This window comes from Engystomops pustulosus, chromosome 4, assembly GCF_040894005.1.
Source record: "Engystomops pustulosus chromosome 4, aEngPut4.maternal, whole genome shotgun sequence".
Classification (NCBI taxonomy): Eukaryota; Metazoa; Chordata; class Amphibia; order Anura; family Leptodactylidae; genus Engystomops; species Engystomops pustulosus.
Genome location: NC_092414.1, coordinates 119976748 through 119996645, shown reverse-complemented (window position 1 = coordinate 119996645; position 19898 = coordinate 119976748). Strand labels below are relative to the sequence as shown.

General features: G+C 40.9%; 1 protein-coding gene across 10 annotated transcripts in view; it reads left to right on the top strand.

The window, feature by feature from the left end:
• MAGI2 (membrane associated guanylate kinase, WW and PDZ domain containing 2) overlaps positions 1-19898 on the top strand; it is a 546118-nt gene that overhangs the window by 334107 nt on the left and 192113 nt on the right. For all 10 annotated transcript variants that reach the window (XR_011854944.1, XM_072147252.1, XM_072147245.1 and 7 more), the window contains 2 exons: positions 11323-11538; positions 13923-14133. Coding sequence is in view for 9 of the 10 variants with exons in the window: in XM_072147252.1 (XP_072003353.1) it covers positions 11323-11538; positions 13923-14133 (427 nt within the window). In the remaining variant the exon portion in view is untranslated. The remainder of the gene's footprint in view (positions 1-11322; positions 11539-13922; positions 14134-19898) is intronic.

The window sequence follows — 19898 nt, the reverse complement described above, 5'->3', positions numbered from 1 at the left end:
ATCTAATCGCTTCACTTTCCAGTATGCAGTATATCTCTCTAACTCATATCTTTCTATTAAGTCTATATACCTGGAAAATGGGCAGACCAAAATATCCTAGGATGAAGATGTTAGCAAAAATAAAAAATAAGATGGATGGATTGATAAATGGATGGATTGATAGATATGAGATGGATAGATTGATAATAGAAAGATGATAGCAGCAGAAGGCACTCAGGTTTGGGGAACGGGAGACCTGATGTGTTCATGCTCCAGTTCAGAACAGAAAATTCACATGCAGTCTGCAGGAGCAAACCCTCCCCTCCACATCTGCAGGACTGCACAGTATACTCCTGCACCCCAGGGAGGGAGCAAGGATTTCTGGGAATGGGGGCCCCTTCTACTCCTCAGGCCTGTAAATACAGTCACACTAAGCACCCTATAATTGTGGCACTGATTGCAAGTAGCGTGCACAAGTCCTTGATGCAGGGAGAGATAAACTCAATGTGAGCGGGTTTGTGTTTCTAATGAAAGTAATAAGGTAGAAGTACTATGTTGTGTTTTTTGGACAGGCCCCAAAATCAAATTACCTATGCACTATTTCAGTAAATACTGTAAGGCTCTTGTAGAGCATCGCTTTTTTTGGTTGCACAGGCCAGGGTAGGGGACTTTACATTGAGTGGACACATGCATCCCAGATGTACAGACAGACTGAGAGCTTTACAATCTAGATAATAACATGCGAGTATGGAGCAAGGTGTGAAGATGAGCTGTCTCCTTGGCATTGCTAATCATTATGAAATATCTTGTTTCCCGTACATAAGATCCCTGAGTATAACAGTAGTCATTTTCTTTGTTATTGATTTGCATATAAAAAAACCAAACAGACAAAAGGAGGCACCTGCTGTGAAAGCTGTCTATTTTGGCAAATGCAGGTTTAATCAATAGGATATAACAGACATGATTATAGCATTGCTGTAGATCATCCTGTAGATGTAAAAGCCTCAGTGTTCTTTCAGTTAACAATCAAAGGCAGTAAGTATTGAATTTATTCAACAGCATCTGAAACATACTACTCTTTTAACCCACCACCAGGCCACTGGTGGCCACTTGGCTTTCTACTTACTTTATAACCTTTTACACAAGCGGGTGATCCAAAAGATCTCGGCCTTTTTTTCAAAATTCCCTTTGATCTGTACGTCTGCCAATGGCCAAGGGTCTGGTATCTGAGATCACCGGAGAAAAAATTCCCCCTGGATAATCAGATTTTCCTTTGCCATCACAGAGAAAATATATTACATTGGGATCCTTAAAGGAAAACCATCAAAAACAAGCATGATAAAGCAGGGACACTTAGTCATAGATCCAGTCACAGTGCCTAGGGTAATCTTTTTATATGTGTTATCCATGTGCAACACCCCTGCGATGCAAGGCAGAGGGGTTGTTGCGAATACGTCCCACCATGTAGCTTGCAGCCTGTGAAGGGTCTGATCAACCCCACAGCAGGTCACTACATAACACAGGGGAACACTGCAGCGGTAGAGTCTGCCTGGTAAGGCAGGAGTTAATTCTTTATGTGATGTAATCTGTGTTAACCAATCACATGTGTTATAGATTGTATCTGTGAGCTGGGATGCGATTGGAGGAGGAACCACCACCTGACCAGTGGGAGTAATAAAACCCCTGGTCAGGAAAGTTCTAGAGTTCAGAAGAAGAGCTCAGTCAGACTCAGAAGAGTCAGAGCCCAGAAGAAGACTGGAGTTAATCCAGTGAAGTTAGTGTCAGTCAGACAGACCAGATTAGACCAGTTGGTCAGAGTGCAGCCAGAGCTCAGCTCACTGCCTGAGCTGCTCTGCAGAGCTAGTTAGTGAGAGTAAAGGGGTATCATCCTACCTTCAAGGGTGATATCTGAAGCAACCCAGGACAAGCTGAAGCATCCTACTAGGACACAGCTATTTCCCAGTCTGCCATTGCCTCCAGGCTGGTGATCTACTCCTGTGGCTCCCTCCAACTGCATCTCCAGCATTCTACTATTTGTTAAGGCACGTTGCTACAGTTCCAGTCTAGTTCAGACTGAGAGCAGTTGTAGTCAGTGGATCAGAGACTCATACTTCAGACACCAAAGGGTTGCCCCAGGGAGAACCGCTATAGCAGCCTCTCCCTCATCATTTCTTGCCAACACCACCCTGCTGGAGACCTGCCAGGCTGTAGGACAGCCCTCTGGATCCCCATACCAAGCACTGTGACACTAGCGTGCCTAGGCTGCAACCACCAGCCACTCAGGTACTGCGGGCCCCGGCTGTCTCTAGGCCCCAAGAAAAGGCTAGACCCCGGTGAGGGATGTTGCACATGGCCTCCTGGTGGGCTCTTGGGGATGTTACCAGAGAACCTCGGTATTGCAGATTCACAGGATGTGAGGGTGGAATGAACATTTCCCTCCTCCCACTGTTTGCTGAAACTTTCTATGCTGCAATGAGATTACAGCAGGCAGGAAGGGGGTGGAAGTGCTGAGAGGGAGATGGTGTCAAAGCATGCGCAGCTTCAGCATGAAGGGGCTCTGGTATGACCTGCAGGAGCCCTTAAGGCTCATTAGAATAGTTTTAAAAGTTGATTTTAGAATAAGGAGGCCTTGGATATAAAATATAAGAATATTACCACAGTCACCGTGACTGGATCTATAAGTAAGTGTGTCTGGTTTATCAGGCTTGGTTTTGATGGTAGATTTCTTTTACATGAATATCTTACCATATAATAACTGTATAGATTGTGTATTGCAGTCTGACTCTTTGGGGGTCTTTTATGATGCTCACTGAAAACAGCTGATAAGGGAACCCCTTTTGGTAGTTTGTTACAGGTTGTGCAATACACATACAATAACATTAGTTGCACACAAGATTATACAATCTGCAACAATAACTAGGTTATTAAATAACCATTTTTCTTATTTATACTGCAAGTATTACCAATGTCCCCTGATAACATAAAAAAATGTTTTATTTCTTGAAATCTCCGTAAAATACAATTACAGTTGTTGGAACAAATATAGATAAAGAGAAAAAGTGCGAAATATTTTGCAATCACACAATGTGAATTCCTTTTCCAGCCCTAAGCCAAATACCATCAGGAGAGGATTTCAGACGAGGAGTAGTTGTAGATCTGATAGACTCTCTCCAGCGGTGTATGTGTATGACGGGAAGTGCTGCGTTCTGTGGTCACAGTTGCCATGGAAACAGATTTCATCATGGAGAGATGTATGGGACATCTGAGCTTTGTGAATTATATAATGGTAGCATCTGTACGAAGCTATAACACTACCTAAAATGAATAAATTCCAATTATGTGTGTATACGGTAATGTATGAGAACTTGTTCAACTGTTGCAATAAAAAAAAAAAACCTGCTTTAGTACCAGTACCCCTGAACCTGCAATATATTTGTTAAATATCTGCCTATGTCTTCTGTTCCTAAAGTGTGGCTGAGGAGCTCTGATATGTCAGTTGGTTTTGTTCAGCTTTTGTTAGTGTAAACACTTGTGTATTCCTTCCCCTGACAGCCTTGATTGAATTGCACCACTCTTGTCTGTCTCTTGCAAACCCTGCTCTAGTTCTATCGAAGTTAACTCGCTGTAAATGACATAATCCCGCTCCAATCACCTTCTGGAAAAGGACAATGGATTCTCATACAAGTTCCTCCTGATTAGTACACTTTGCCTGCTATAGTTTAATACTTTAATACACCTGTTCACACTGTGTTTTGTATTCTGACATCTATGACCCTTTGCCTGTATTCTGACTATCGGTTTGCCTTACAATTTTGTACTGTGTTTGTCCTGATTTTGTCAGTTTTGTTTGTTTTGTATTTGTTTCCATATTTACAATTTTGTACAGGAATGGTTGATTAGATTTGTTTATATATTTTGGATCCTAAACTCAAGCCAAGTGAGGTTTGGGTGGGGTGGGGAAGGGAAGGGGTTGAATTGGGAATTGGAAGATCTGTTCTAAATGATATGAACAGCACCAGATTAACTCCAAAATTAGGGTTAATATGGGCAGCCTGGATTGCTGCCTTGGACCCATATACTCCTAGAGCCCATGCCTACCCAAACCATCCTACTCACTTTAATGAATCAATGGTGTTCATGTCTAAAGACACCAGTACTATTCATATTAGGAGCATCACAGCGGAGACATCTCTTCATGCACCTTCCCAAGGAAAAGGCAATGTAATTGCATATTCTCTACAGGAGCCTGCTAGGGAAGCCTAGAGGATAGCCAAGAAAAGAACACAGTGGTAGGGAAGCATGGTAAGGTAAGTGTGTTTTGTTTGTTTGTTTTTTTTCATTTTTTTAATATTCATCTTGGCCTGAGGATAGGAGAAAATCTTACAATGTTTGCTACTGTGGGAGGGGAGCTGTGTTACAGTATAGGCAGCTATGAGGCACTGTTACTAAATTGGCTAGTGTACAGGCTCCTTTAATTATATTGGCTACTGTGAGGGCATTATAGGAATCTCTAGGTGACTTCATCGGTAAATCAACAGATTTCTAGTCTTGAGATCACAATTCTGCAGCATCTTCCCACCCTCTGTTATTGCTCCACTGAGAGTGACCTGCAGGAGAGCTTTTGCAATATAAATTGCCTATAGAGCTGCAGCTGCAGACATACATGGTATTCTGTTCCATCTTTTGGACTGTAACTTAACAGCAATCAGCAGCGCTATGTAAAGTCTATTATAGCACATGTTGGATATGGCCTAGTGATGATTATATTAATAAATTGATAACCGGGTGTTACCATTTTTCTAATACCGAGGAGTGCTCAATATACACTAAGCACATAGCAGAATAACAGAAACACAGAGTGATTTTCCATCTTTATTTTCAGGTCCACCTCTCATTTTAAGTGGCTGGTGGATATTCCTACTACATGTTTCTTGCCTAGTATCTGCAGTGCTCTGAGATCACAAAGTTTGTTTATGGAAATGCATTTATGTGGCATAATCTATGAATGGAGTTTGGTTCAGGTGCAGTATTTATGTACTCAGCTTGGTTCTGGTGCGGGATTCTTTCACTGGGCTTGGTCCCAGCACAGTATTCATGGTATGAGTTTGGTTTTGGTGCTGAGCTCACTTCTATTTATTTATCTAATTAGGTTATAAAGCTGTGTTTATGCACTGAGCTTGGTTATGGTGTTTCATTTACACTTTGAACTTGTTTCTGTCACAGGTGATCCTGCGACCCATGTACCGCAACGCTGGGGCACCCGTGTGCCTCTTTGTGCCCCCCTTTATCTCAGCCCTTCATACCTGTCCACGTTCCCCCAGAGGTCTCCTCGCACCGAAGCACGCATCCCTGCCTCCTACACAGCATGCTCTGGCCCCTTCCGGTGTCCGCTGCCGGATCCTTGTGCTTCCATGACATTGAGAAAACTGTGTTCCTTGCCCTGTGTGTTTGTCCTGATTTCCAGTTGTGACCCCTGTTCTGTTCCTGACTTTGCTACTCTGCTGCCAGCCCTAACTTTCTGCTCCGCTAAGGGCTACAATCCCATGCTGCCTGACCTCCTGCCTGTCCGCAACTATGATTCTGCTTTACGACTCTGTACTTTGCTCCACAACCGCGACTTTGTCCGTGGTGGTGGCCAAGGCGACCTGGTGAAAACAGTTAGATTCCGCTCCCAGGCTTCGGCTTATGTCATCGTCCGTGGTGGTACAGTTGGTCGACTACCCCTGAATCCTGACAGTTTCTAAAGCTGTATCAATGATGTGAGCTGGGTTCTGGTACTGTATTTATGTACTACAACTGAGTCCTTATACAGTCATGTAAATGGCTTCAGGCACTGAGTAAAAAACAGAACAAATGGGATGTCCTCTATATGTCCTTATAATGGGAAATGCACATTGTTCCTCTAGTTACTGGGAGTTCTTGTTAAAGTAAATTTAAGTCAAATCAGTTGAACTAATTTACAAACAACAAACATGGTAGCAGATTTTTTTAACCATTTTAATGTAATTATAGAGTATTATTGTTTTTGTGAAAGAGTCTTGGCCTCTGTATACTATGTCAGATTTATCATTCAGCATCAAACACTGAAATAAATCTGCTGCAGTATAAAACTATTTGGCTAACTGTGCACTGTCTAATGTAAGGCACTTCTGATAGAATCTGCCACAATTTCTCTAGAGTCTTGTTAAAAAAAGTTTTTATTGTATTTATTTTTTACTTGGTTACTTTTTACTTTGGTTGTTTGAAATTGGAGAAAAACATGGTTTGATTTTTTTTAGCTTGTGGTCTCTGGGCTGTGTATATATTGAATCTCCTACAAATTAAAGTCAATGCAGTTCAAATCCTCTCCTTCCTACTTTCACAGTGTAAGATTTCATATTCTTAAAGCCTGCAACGAAGAAAACCTTATAATAAAATCCTATCTGGTGGTACTAGATGTTCTACAATATCAGATACTCTATGACACTTTAAACTGTTTACTGGTACCATGATAGTCCTGTCAATCTACAGAATGCGTGCCCATTACACATCTGAGCTGTATAATCAATAGTATGGGATTTTCTAATGGTTTAGCATCGGTCGGCTGTGAGGAGTTAGTGATGGAAATAGTGGAAAGCTATCCCTCAGTTTCTGACCTTACCAATTTGATTCCCAGAGCTTTGCTTGAAAGACATTGATCAGCTAGCAAAGCATGAGTGAAGTATAATTGCTCAAGACGTGCCATCTGTCTGAGCGGTGGATAGATTTCAAAGCACTCCAGCTACAAATGTAGTTTCATGAGCTTCTCACAGAAAAAAACACAAAATTGCTCAGAGCTAATTTTCCACAGTAAATTTCCCAAGATACTGGCTATCACTGACTGGCAAAAAAAATCTTAACTGCAAGGTAACTCCAGTGAGTTATAATTTTTATAAATATAATAAACATAACAAGCTTGTGTAGGTATTTCCCAAGATACTATGAAACATGATAGTTAAAGAAAATATCTTTATATTCACCCCTTTTTTTTATCTTTGTCATCTAAGCATTATTGTTCAGAGTACTCGAGTGCATCTAAGCTAACAAAGCCAAGTGTTTATTATTTTCTGTTGACAAAAAAAAATGTTGCTCTGACATTTTAAAGGAAAACTACCATTAATCTAAAGCAAAATTAAACTACAGATACTTGCGCTCCTAGCTGCTTATTTAGAAGTAATTTTTTCAAGCGATCTTGGCGACTCAATCTTAAAGACCATTGGTAGGATAGTGGAGAAGCGAACAATAAGTGTATTTTAATTTTGCTTTACATAAGTGGTAGATTTTCTGTTCAAAAGTTACTTTTTTGCTTTAGATGGCTGGAATAGATGGATTGTAGACCAATAGGAAGGAACAAAAATTCACGGTGCAGCCGAACTGCAAAAACAATTCTTCTTTATGATGAAACAAACATTTAAACACTTGGTAAACTAGACCTTGAAAGAAGAAAATATAGTGGTCCAGCCAACTTCAGTGAATTTTCAGACTTTTATTGTGTCAAATTTTCATTCATCCACAGTGTTGATCCATTGTTCCTACGCGTTTCAAACTAGACCTTGCCCTGCCCCCATTACATCAACATCATTTCCGGTTGTAAAGCATAGTGGTAGCCACTTTTTTCAGACATAATGGTGTCAAATATTTAGAAAAGGTGCCCCTAAAGCAACAAAGTTACTCGTATTTATGATCTGATTAAAACTACATATGCAATAACTGATATAAGAGAATGGCACCTGATATCTATATAAGTTGCATGACGTGATCAGGAACATGTGACCAGACCATGTGGTACTCAATGATTGTGTAAAGGGAACAGTATCCCATGACCAGACTAAACTATCATGATGAACATGATAGTTTGGTTGGAGTTGGGCCGCAACCAACTCCACTGATACTTTGAGGATCAGGTGGTTCAATCCGTGACGGGGAAAGCCAAGGGGGGTTTGGAGGATAAAAGTGAGAGGCAAATGTCATGATTGACATAGCATTAAAACATAGCATCATAGTATATTAGGCCGGAAAAAGACGAATGGCCATCAAGTCCAACCTTTAAGAATTAAATAAATGTTTTATCCCCAGAATATGTGATATTTTTTCTCTCCAGAAAGGCATCCAGGCCCCTCTTGAACATCTACATAGATTCCCCAATAACAATCTCCATCGGCAGAGAGTGCCTTAGTCTCACTTCTCTTACAGTAAAGAACCTTTGCCTCTCCTCTAGGCGTAGTGGATGCCCCCTTCTCCTGGTCACGGGCCTGGGTATAAAAAGATCTTTGGAGAGATCCTTGCACTGTCCGTTCAGGTAATTGTACATTGTAATGAGTTCTCCCCTCAGTCCTCTTTATTCTAAACTGAATAATCCCAAATTTTTGTAATCTGTCATTGTATTCTAGTCCTCCCATTCCCCTAATAATCTTGGTTGCTCTCCTCTGCACCCGTTCCAGCTCTACTATGTCCTTTTCATACACTGGTGCCCAAAACTGTACACAATATTCCATGTGTGGTCTGACCAGGGATTTGTATAAGGGCAAAACTATGTCTTTATCATGAGAATCTATTCCTCTCTTGATACACCCCATGATTTTATTTGCTCTGGTCACTAAAATTAAGTTTACCATCCATATACATATACTGATAAAATAGCCACAGTAATGTAGACATGTTTTCGGAAAAAAAAAACATTCTTGAAATGACGGAAAACAAGAACTACATACCCCCTAAAATGATGTATTATTTCCTTCCTAAGGTTAAGATCATGTTGGTGGCAGTTATCTAGATTAAATATCCAAAATGCCTTGCAATTAGCCAAAATGGCTTCAATATTTCCTTCACTCATGGTTTTTCTCAATGGCATAAGTGTATAAATGAATCATTTTACCATTGTGTGTTTCAAAATTTGCCTTGAGGTACCAGAGAGGCTGCAACCCTCGGGATTGGAAATATACCGTAAATGATCAAATTTTTATTTGAATTTACACCTGGTTTGACCTTATGTACATCAAATTGCATTCAATAAAATAGAGTATGTTCATAGAATTGCAATAGATATGATTCTTAATGGAGACAGGGATCTACTAATTAATCCCCCTAAATTGCTGCATGTTGCTAAAGATTTTAGTACAATACCTACTGTCGTCATTCAATATAGTCCACAATTTAAAGCCATCTCAATCGATCAGTTTTTCAAAATTACTTAAGGCAGCCCCATTTTAGAGAAAATCCTGTCAAACGGATGAATGGTCGTCTCACGTAATGGGCAAACTTTGGGGATTCTTATGTCTCCATTATACAGTTCAGGGTCAAATCAAACATGGCTATCCACAAAAGGCTTTTACAAGTGTGGTGCCTCTCGTTGCATCACCTGCATTTTAACATTACTAAAAAGTTTTTTTCCAACAATGATGGGTCAAAAGAATTCCCCAATAAGAATTTTATCAACTGCAGTTCTATGAAAGTAATTTATGTTATATAGTGTACTGAAAGCAATTTAATGTACATAGGTCAAACCATCTGTAAATTTAAATCAAGATTTCCTACACATTTAAGGGCTATTTCCAATCCCGAGGGAATCCCGCAGCCTCTCTGGGGCCTCAAGGCACTTTTTGCAAGCGCAAAATGGTAGAATTAATAATCTATACACTCATGCCATTGAGATAGCCAGAAAAACCATGAGCGAAGGTAATATTAAAGCCATTTTGGATATTTAAACTAGCTACCCGCCACCACATGGTCTTAAACTTAGGAAGCAATGTATCATTAATAAAATGTTTAGGTGTTTGTAGTTCTTGTTTTCCGTCATGAATTTTAGAAACATATATTGATGATAATCATGAAATTATTTTTATATATCCCGAAAACATGTCTACATTACTGTTGCTTCTTTATCAGTATATGTTTATGTATAAACTTGGTATGCAGTTTTTTACCATATATATTTGTTTAATTATGCATTCATATTTGTGCCTTTGTTTTTATCTCTTATGTAATATTTAACATGTTTTAATGCTAAGTCAATCGTGGCATTTGTCTGACTCTTTTTCCCCATTTTCTAATAAATGCCTGCAACATACTTACTATCGGTATGGCTTTGAAACCGGTCGTCTTGAGCCTGAGTCCTCCAATTTACGCTTGGCTTTCCCCGTCATAAATGGAGCCAGATTCTTGGTCCCTGCCTGACTCCCATGTTCATCATGATCATTTAGTCTGGTCATGGGGTACTGTTCCATTTACACAATCATTGAGTATCACATGATCCATTCACCTGTTCTGGATCACATGGAATGCAACTTATCCATGACACTCCACAAAACACATTTCCACTACTCCACAGTCCAGTGGTGCAGTGCTTTACACTACTACGCTATCAGATAAATGGGCATTGTGCATGCTGCTTTATGGTTTACAAGCAACTGCTCGACTATGCAAACCCATGGCATGCTGATAAAAGGCATGGGACATGGGAAGGAGTAATGAGGGGGGACAGCCAAGCAGGACACATCCCCTCTGATGCCAGTTAGAAAATGAACAATAATATGAAGTTAATTTATGGGAATATTTGTGAAAATGTGGTGACAGGATGGCTTGTCTAAAGGGAACCTTTCTCAAGTATTTGTAATGGCAAAGTGCTGGGGGGCTGGATTTTTATTCCTTTGAGAAAATGGGACTCCATGATAAAGAACTGTTTCTCTATACTTCTGTCCCTCTAGTGGATGTCCTATTCAAATCACAAATTCCCTTTGATTTTTGCTCTGGGTGAATAAATGCCTCCCTGTGGTTCTTTGATGTTTGGTGAAATGATCTCATCATATATATTTAAAGGAACTACTGAAACTGCTATTTACTTTAGTGGCATCAAAGTTACATTTTCTGGAATTAATGCCCCCATAAAGTTTTATGCTTTCTATAGGGTAAATAATTATCTAAAACAAGGCCAGTTTGATAAATGTAGCCAGCATATTACAGGTAAGCAAAAAATTTTCGCAGTTGTTCATTCGGTGAATGGTTTTACTGAAAGATGCCAACAGGGCATACATGACCACATGAATTACAAGGCATGAACAATGCACGTGGGAAAGGCCAAGAAATCTAAAGCAGCTGATCATTTTATAAATCAATGGTTAATCACTGAACAGTAACTTGACCAGATGCTATATTGCCAGATACAGACTAGAGCTTTACATATAATCTGTTTTTTTTCATATTTTAATTTCTTATTTACCACTTGTGTTACATGGCTACTTTCCAACATGGACAATAAGTTATTATTTTACATTTTGGGCTATTTAATAACAATCTATAATAAAGTGAAAATGTTACACTTATTCACAGAAAATTACTACGGCACTCCAAAGCCTCCAGCTGAACCTGCTCCACTCTTATTAAATGCAACAGACCATATTTTTCCTGGTGGCATTCCAAGAGTTGAGGGGAAACGTAAGCGCAATAAATCTGTAAGCAACATGGAGAAGACCGGGATTGAACCTCCAGAAGAAGAGGAAGAGGAGAGACCTGTCATTAATGGAAATGGAGTAGCAGTTACACCAGGTTAGTACAACTACAAGACTTGCTGTGGACAGTTTTTAGTTTTGGTTGTTTACATTATTGATGACTTTGGAATTGGAAGGAGGTATAGAAGTAAGTTTGTATATAGCAGTTGTTTCTAGGTTCTGTTGTCTGCACATTGCAAAACTTTGGCCCACACTGTGACCGGTCAAAAGTAGTGTAAGTCTATTGGTACCAATACACTGCTGCAGATTCTTCAGGCTTCTTCATTCCTCATTTTCTAAAGGTTTTAGAAAGCTGCACACATTTTCATAAAGAAAACAAAATATGCATAGTTATTCATATGTAGATTTAAGTTATGGGTGGTATGTTTGTTTGTGATGCGGATTTGCATGCAGATTTTTCTCTACAGAATCTTAATAAAAAATTGCACAGACCTTTTTTGTAATGTGATCCACTGTGCTGCTGCATTTGTAAAGCTAAGGGTTTTTCATCTGTAGTTCCGTGTCCTAAAATCTATAGTTCATACAATGGGGGATTCTGTAAAAGTCTCACAAGATCCATTTTTTTGGCGCATGAATCATGACGTAATTTACAATGGGATGTTAGATATTGGTGTAGAGGATTAATTAATTGGCGCACAAACAAAAATGGTCTGAACCAACTCCACATTCATGAAGGTGAAATAGAACTTTGTAGACCAGCTTTTAGCTGCTCTAATTGTGTGCCAAAAATTGTGCCAAAAAGTGTCAGGAAAGTAGCAGTGCAAAGTGCCAGGATTCCACCACTGCGGCAAAAAAAAAAAGGTGTAAGTCGGAAATACAGGGTTTTTTTGTGGCACAGATGGTTCATAAATTAGGCGCAGGCATTCCAAACACAAACTATGGACCCTTATCATGTTGCAGCTTATGCCCCATATTTATGATTTTGCATTATTGCAGTTTTCCCGACACTCAAGCCTTTTTTTTTTTGGTAGCACAATTAGAATCCCAACACTTTTTTGGCACTTCTAGCTTCCCAAAACTTTTATTGCCGCAATGTTTGGCACACAATTCGAGCAGCTGAAAAATGGTCTACCAAGTTATATACCACCTTCATGAATGTGGAGTTTGTTATTTTCAGTCTTGCACCAATTCATTAACACCTTGTGCCACAATCTTTTATTTACGATACCCCAAATAAATCCATTTCTATTTGGTTGAATTCATTTTATGTGTCCTGAAAAATAAAAAAAAGTGCAATAAGAATTTCTATGTGATTTATAGGGCTTGTTCTCACTACAGTATTTCAGCTGTATTCTATTTACAGGGTTTGTTCACTTTGCATGAAGGTTTTGCACTTAAATACATCTGAAACTTTCCATGAACTGAAAATTAAAATATGTCAAGTGTACTGGGGCAAATAAGTGATGACTGGCTTATACTATGCCTATGTTTACACCTCTTCATAATTTTGACACATTCTGAGTTTTCCAGAATTAATCATTCATTCTATCTAGGAGCTGGTGTAGATTCCAGGCACTATTTAAATGTATTTAGATTACATTTGAGAATTAAAGGATTCCGGTGGAAGCGTACCCCCTCATAGGCTCCAGGGGCGGTGGGTCCGGCGGGATATCAGGAGGGTAGAGAGAGAGACAAGAGGCGCTAACCTCGTGAAGTATATCTAGTTAGCCTATAGAAGTAAGGAAGTGTGACAGTGTCACCGCTCACCTTATCCAGGGAGTAATCAAGCATATAGCAGCCGGTTGTTTCCTGGTGCCCGCTTTACCTGATCCAGACGGCGGGATAGCGGTGAAGCAATGTGGGTATCCAAAAATGGTCACAGGCAATGCACCGGCGCTTCAGATTCAAAAATAAACCTTACTAGGAACCAGGCTATTTACGACTTAATATGTTTTATACTCTTATCCGTGTATGTAAATAAAACCGAACAATTTTTGGAACTTAAATAGCCTGGTTCCTAGTAAGGTTTATTTTTGAATCCGAAGCGCCAGTGCATTGCCTGTGACCCTTTTTGGATACCCGCATAGATTACATTTGAGTAGTTGTTGTGGCCAAAATCCATGCTCAACCTGCTTTTTTGCAAAGTAGTGTGAGGGTGGTGACCAAAATTTGGGTTTTTTTCTAATAGCAAAAAACTGTTGTACATGGGTTGAAATACTCCCTTCAGATTGTACAGAATTTGATGAGCTGAATATGAAGCATTAGCTCTTAGTTTAAACTTACATGATATCTGCCCAATTTGTCATGTTACAATTTTCTAGTAAATAGGCTTTTTAAAATTCTCTGATAGCAATGCTTTATGGTTATCGATTTAACAATGATGATATGGTTTGACTGAAGTTTAAAGTTTAGATTATAAAATGGTCAAGAGTAGCATTGGAATTCAGAAGTGATAAATATGCACTTTTATATCTTCTGTAGAGTCAAGTGAACATGATGACAAGAGTACAGATGCCTCAGGTGAGATTTCATCCCAGCCTTATTCTGCTCCATTGTGCTGCCAGCCAGATGAGTCAAAGGAAAGCATGGATCTGAAGAAACAGCTGAAGCCTGAAGATAATGATGAACTGGGTTCTCTGCCTGATAACTGGGAGATGGCGTACACAGAAAAAGGGGAAGTCTATTTTATTGAGTAAGTTCATAATGTCTTTTCTTTTTATCCAAGACAATTTTATGTAAATCAAGCGATGACCCTCAGACCTATATAGATCACATCTGAAAATGGAATAAAATCATGACACACCTATGGAGCTCCAAAGCTCTGAGGGACATGGAATAAACGTTTGCTGCTACTCCATTCATCTGTATGGAACTTCTGAAGATCACTTAGTGACTCATTCAGCTATATTTAGTAGTCCCATAGAGTATAATTGAGTTACCACAGACATCCACAGCCACATTCATTCAAAGAGGAGTACAGGGGACACTCATTCTTGTGTTTCCCAGTTCCAGGATCAAATATTATCATGTAGATGGAAAATATAATTCGGTTGTAAGACAACCTCTTAAGTTTCAACGGTTTGTATTAAAGAAGTTGGCAACTGAGAATTGCAGAGGGCACAATATGCCATAAATCCCTATGTACCGAGTATAATCATAATAGAGCAATGTAACCATGCCTTAACTACACAAATAAGCGAAACAGGTCTATGCTCATAAAGAGTGATGGTAAGGGTAATCCCCCCCCCCCCTCCCAACGTGTGGGGTCTGGGGACACCCATAACATAACAGCATCGAATGCAATCATTTGGCCGACTTAGGCAACAAAGAACTAAAATAGTAAAGACTGATAAAAAGCAAAAAAGAAAAGAAAATGGGGGAGACACAAGACAAAGGGTAAACATAGGAGGGATGGGGAGAAAAGGAAGGGATTCTTAAGTTATCAATACTTTTTTCTTATCCGACTGACGTTTGTAAGCACAATCAGTTCATTCCAGCCCACATAGGGTGTCCAGTATGTAATGTTTGAGACGAGGAAGCCCGCATAGCAGCATAAATAGGTAGGTGTAGGTAATCCATCCATGGTTGCCATGTTTTGAGAAAGCCCTTCATTTTCTCATCTCTTATTGCTGAAATCTTTTCAAAGATCATCATCTTAGTAACCCTGGCCTTTTTTGGGCTACCGATAGGAGCGGCAATTTTTAATTTGTTGCGACTTGGTTTCTAGCAGCCATGCAAATGTATTGGGACAATTTGTGTGCCTGATTCTTAAAGAACAACTGTCATCGGGTCTCTGTAACTAATCATGTCACCACCGCCCCAATGACAATTGGATTTTCAAAATTCTTTGCTGTAATGGAACCAAGAACTATCAATAAAGTTTCATTATAGACACCTTACAGTCGATCATTGCAGTCTGGGAATAAAGAAAAGCATCTAGAGAACTTTACCAGAGGTCACAGTGGGCAGAGGCATCCATCTTTAACTAGGAGCCATCTGTAAGTTGAGAGACACAGACATCAGCTACACAAGTAGTTAATAGGAATAACAGTATGTGCGGCTGTTAAATCTTCTACAGGATGCAGCCATGTGTATAGGAGTAGGGGGAGTGGCAGTCAGAACCAAGAACCACATAGAGAAGCCAGCACCAGGAATGTCACATCATTATATAGGCTGTAAGTCAAGTGTATAGGAGTATCTCATACACACACAGGCTGCAGGGGGCTAGGCAGCCAGAATCAGAAAGCACATAGAGGAGCCCGCACTACAATTGTCAAATCATTATACAGGCAGTTATTCCAGTTCTGAGGTTGTGGACGTGCCTCACACTCATGAATAAACTGGATTGTTGAATATAATAATGACTCATTGGACCCATCTCAGATCATTTGCATACAGCTTTATGACTGATAGTTTGAGTTTACAGGCATGTAGAGGTACAATGAAGGAATAAGGGCAATTCTTTCTAATGGCAGTTTATGAAAATATATTTAGTTTTGGGTAATTAATTTGCCTGATAGGTTCTCTTTAAACCCCCAGGAGTTTGTTGGCTGGCAATAGAGCTGTGGGACTCAGTCCTATAGTGATGTGAAGCATTGTAGATGTCTGGAAAGCAATATTTTTTCTGGATTCTAGGGCATGTCCACCAGATATGTAATGTTTAACCCACTTTTCCACAACCTTTAAAACAGAGGGGTGAAAAGGATGGGAAAAATGTATGTATTCTATAGGGCATCAAATGCACCAAAGTAATAGATCTGGGCTGAGATATTTGTAACAGCAGCGAGTAACGATGTGATTATGGCCTGGATCTTGGCAAACGATGTAGACTCTAGGAAGGGCGCCATGGTATCTAGAGGCCCCGAGGTGGCTGATGCAGAGGGCCAGTCTGGAGTGTGATCTAGTCCAAGAGAGTCAGGACAACATTCAGGAGGTGATGTTTGCTTATGAGTGGATGTTGGATGGGTTTGGTGAATAAATAAGTAATCTGGGCCTTCGGAGGCATATCCGTTTACATATCCTCATTTTTAGTGGATTTCTCATGCTTCCCAGAAATTCCACAAAGGAGTACTAGCCAAATGTGAGAAGTGGGTGCTCACTGTCTCTTCTTATAGCTGGATCTGTGTGGCTGTGGGCATGGGGCCAAAGGGAGCATATCTATCACCTCTGGTACCACGTATGTGCCCTTCACTGAAAAGTGGCAGCAGAAGTTAGCATGCAGGGCAGATGGGGGTATTGGGTGGCCCCAGTAGCAAGTTAGAGGGGTATAGGGAGGGCAGGAATGTACCCCTACTAAGCTGATGGTTGTGGCTGGAGCCTGGAGCCTTGCTTCTGGTTGGGACAAAGTTCCAAAAGCTGCAATTGACTCCCCAGGTGGTAAGGTGTACAGAATGGAGGCAAGAACAAAGCTCAGCAAGCAGTGGGGGAAATGTCAGGAGTCTATGTTATTGCCCATGACAATAACTAAGCTGTCAGGGCACCTATTTTGCATATCACAGACCACACCCTGCAAAGCTTCACTGGCAGCTTCCTTAATTGCCGTTGGGGGAATATATGCCACTATCAGTACAGCTACAGTGAATTCCCTTGTTAGATATATTGGTCTAATTGCTAGTGCCAAAAATTAAATGTCTTTACCACAATGCTGGGCGCATATGGTTACCTGAACCCGTGGACACCACGCATCATTTACAAAGACCATGACTCCCCTTCCTCTATTCTTTCCACTTGGCCTAGTCCTGTCTGACCTGAAAAGACTAAAACCTGGCAAGGACACTACTGCATCCATAATATTCTCATGGAGCCATGTTTCTGTAAAGCACATTAAACAGCAATTAGCAATACCTTTCCTGATGTTATCCAAACTTAACAATTCCTCCATCTTGTTTACAATGGACTGTATATTCCCTGTCAGCATGGAGGGGATAAATGGTCTCATACCCCTTTTTGATCATTTACGCTTCTTCCCTCCTCTACATCCTTCCAAATCGTCTCATTACCTCCTTAGGCACCCACAGTCTCCCTTGGGACCCTTGGGAAAGCATTTCTGTAAGGATAGTAACATGTATCTGGACCATGTTGTGAATCTAATACATTTAGCCTGGTGCAAACTATGCCTTTGTTATGGAAGGCAGGCTCTCCCCTCATACAGGAAGCTTCTGCCATCTTACCAGTCTTCTCCAAATCAGCTGTTAAATAGTTTGTACTGACAGGTACAGAATATTTCTTATTAGGCCAGTATTTTGTATGAAGACGGTAACTCAAACGCACCCTCTGCTGACACAGTTGCGCAAGTGTCCCAAACTTGGTGGTTATACCATACACCTTATTTTGTACAGGCGGTTCCCACCGTGGCCAGTCAGGTAGCCCATGCCATGCCTCCTCATAGCTACACTCAATACTTAACTTGTGTGGCCACCCCGCACCATACATGCAGGGAACCCACCATCGTACCGAGCCGCTGGGTGACAACAGCTATATGACCCCTTTACAGGGAGGGAAGCATCCTAGGGATGTAAAACGGCACCCACTGCCTCCTTAACTCCCTGAATAGCCAACTCATTAAGGCATCCCACCATGCACTTTAGGTTCTGGACTCACCAGGGACCTTTACCTTCACTGACATCTGTGTCATGCTGATGTCTCCTGTCCCAGTAGAGCAACCGTCCTTCTTCCACGCTCTGGACCTCCAGGTCCATACTGCAGTCCCTATTCATGACGAATATATGCCCAGAGGTCCCAGTTCTCTGGACCGCCAAGGATCAACTCAAGCTGACCGGCTGTGCATGGAACACATGTCTGTATAGTCTCTTACACGGCCACAAACTCCACATGGTCTCCCTTCACAGCTTCACAGCTCCCAGGATCACCTCTGGCATTACCAGCAGAAGCTTGTTGGCTTGTCCAAAGCAGCAGGCAGCAGGAGTACTTCCAATTAATGTTCCCCAGGAACATAGGTAGAGACACTAGGTTTCGGTGTCCCGCCTCCACAGACCATACCACACTCTCTGCAGATCAGGCTTCATGGACTCCACCAGCCGCCTCCAAACGATAGCCCCACAGGCATGCAGGGCACCCAGACACAAACCCTATGCTCCGGTGTGCGGACTACGATAATCGAACTCTCAGAACGCCTAGGCCTACACACACAGACCAGCGGACCAAGCAGAAGTGGAAGTGACGTGTAGCCGGATGACCAGCTATGCTCACAAAGAAATAATGCAAAGCTTTCCATTCTGCCTTTCCAGTTGTATGCCAACCAGGCAGAGACCAAAAGGATACCCTCTATGCAACCTTGCATATATTCTTGTTTAAATAATTTATTCTTGCTCTTTTTTTTCCAATCCATTCAGAAGAATGTGTTGCCATGGTTACTTGATTTTTTTTTAAGAAATAATATAATCCACATTGATCTACATCTGATTTTTTTTGGGAAGGGGTACACCATGCCACTAGAACAGTGTTTTACAAAATTACCAAAGTATAGTAACATAAAACCTTTATTGTACAAAAAATGTAATGACCATAATAAGAGAACAGCAAGTACTGTAGCACAGAGAAAGATTATAATGATATTTTACTAAAGGTTACAACAGACACCAATCAGAAGGAAGTGTGCAGCCCTTTGCTTTGAATGACTTCAGCACATCTGCAGCCACAGGGCACACTGCTCTGGTAGGTTTTTTGGCCACTTTTCTAGTCTGCTCCACAGTGATTGTGATTGTTGTGGGTTTCTTAAGCATTACTTTGTCACCAAAGACCTTCCAGAGGTTTTCTATTGGGGTAAGATGTTTAGTTGCTTCAATTTTTTCTGTTTCGAGGAACTGCTTTACCCATTTTGCTGTGTGACAGAGGTAATTGTCCTGCATGAAAATTGATGGCTGATTGAGTGTTGAACACAAGGAAGGAACCATGTGTTGATGAGGAGGGTCCTCATACATACTTGCATTCACTATGCCAAGTACTGTATCAAAGGTCCAACTCCTGCTGCAGAAAACATTCCCCAAACCATGACACTTCCTCCACCCCCTTTCACTGACTTCTCTACACACTTTTTGTTCAGTCTTTCTCCCGTTTGCTGACATAATGGGGCTCATTTACTTACCTGGTCCGGAGGAGATCCCGAAAGTGCATTGTCCGATGATAATGCACTTAGCCGTGTTTCAAGAAGATTGTGCACCTGATTTCCTGCATTTGTTGCTTCCCCGCTCAGGTCCGCCGGAGTTCATCATTTTCCACTCGGTGCATGTAAGTGCATGGCTCGCGACACAATTTTTAAGTTAAATCCCGCGGTTTGTCCGAATCCGACGGATCGTCCAACATCCTGCCCCCGATTTGTGTCGCATGTCAGCTGGCATGATTGCAACTAAATCAGATTGCGTGCGACACAATCGCCTACTAAATACCTGTCCCAGCGGCGTGATCCCCGGAAACGTTTGAAAACCCATCAGAAATGCC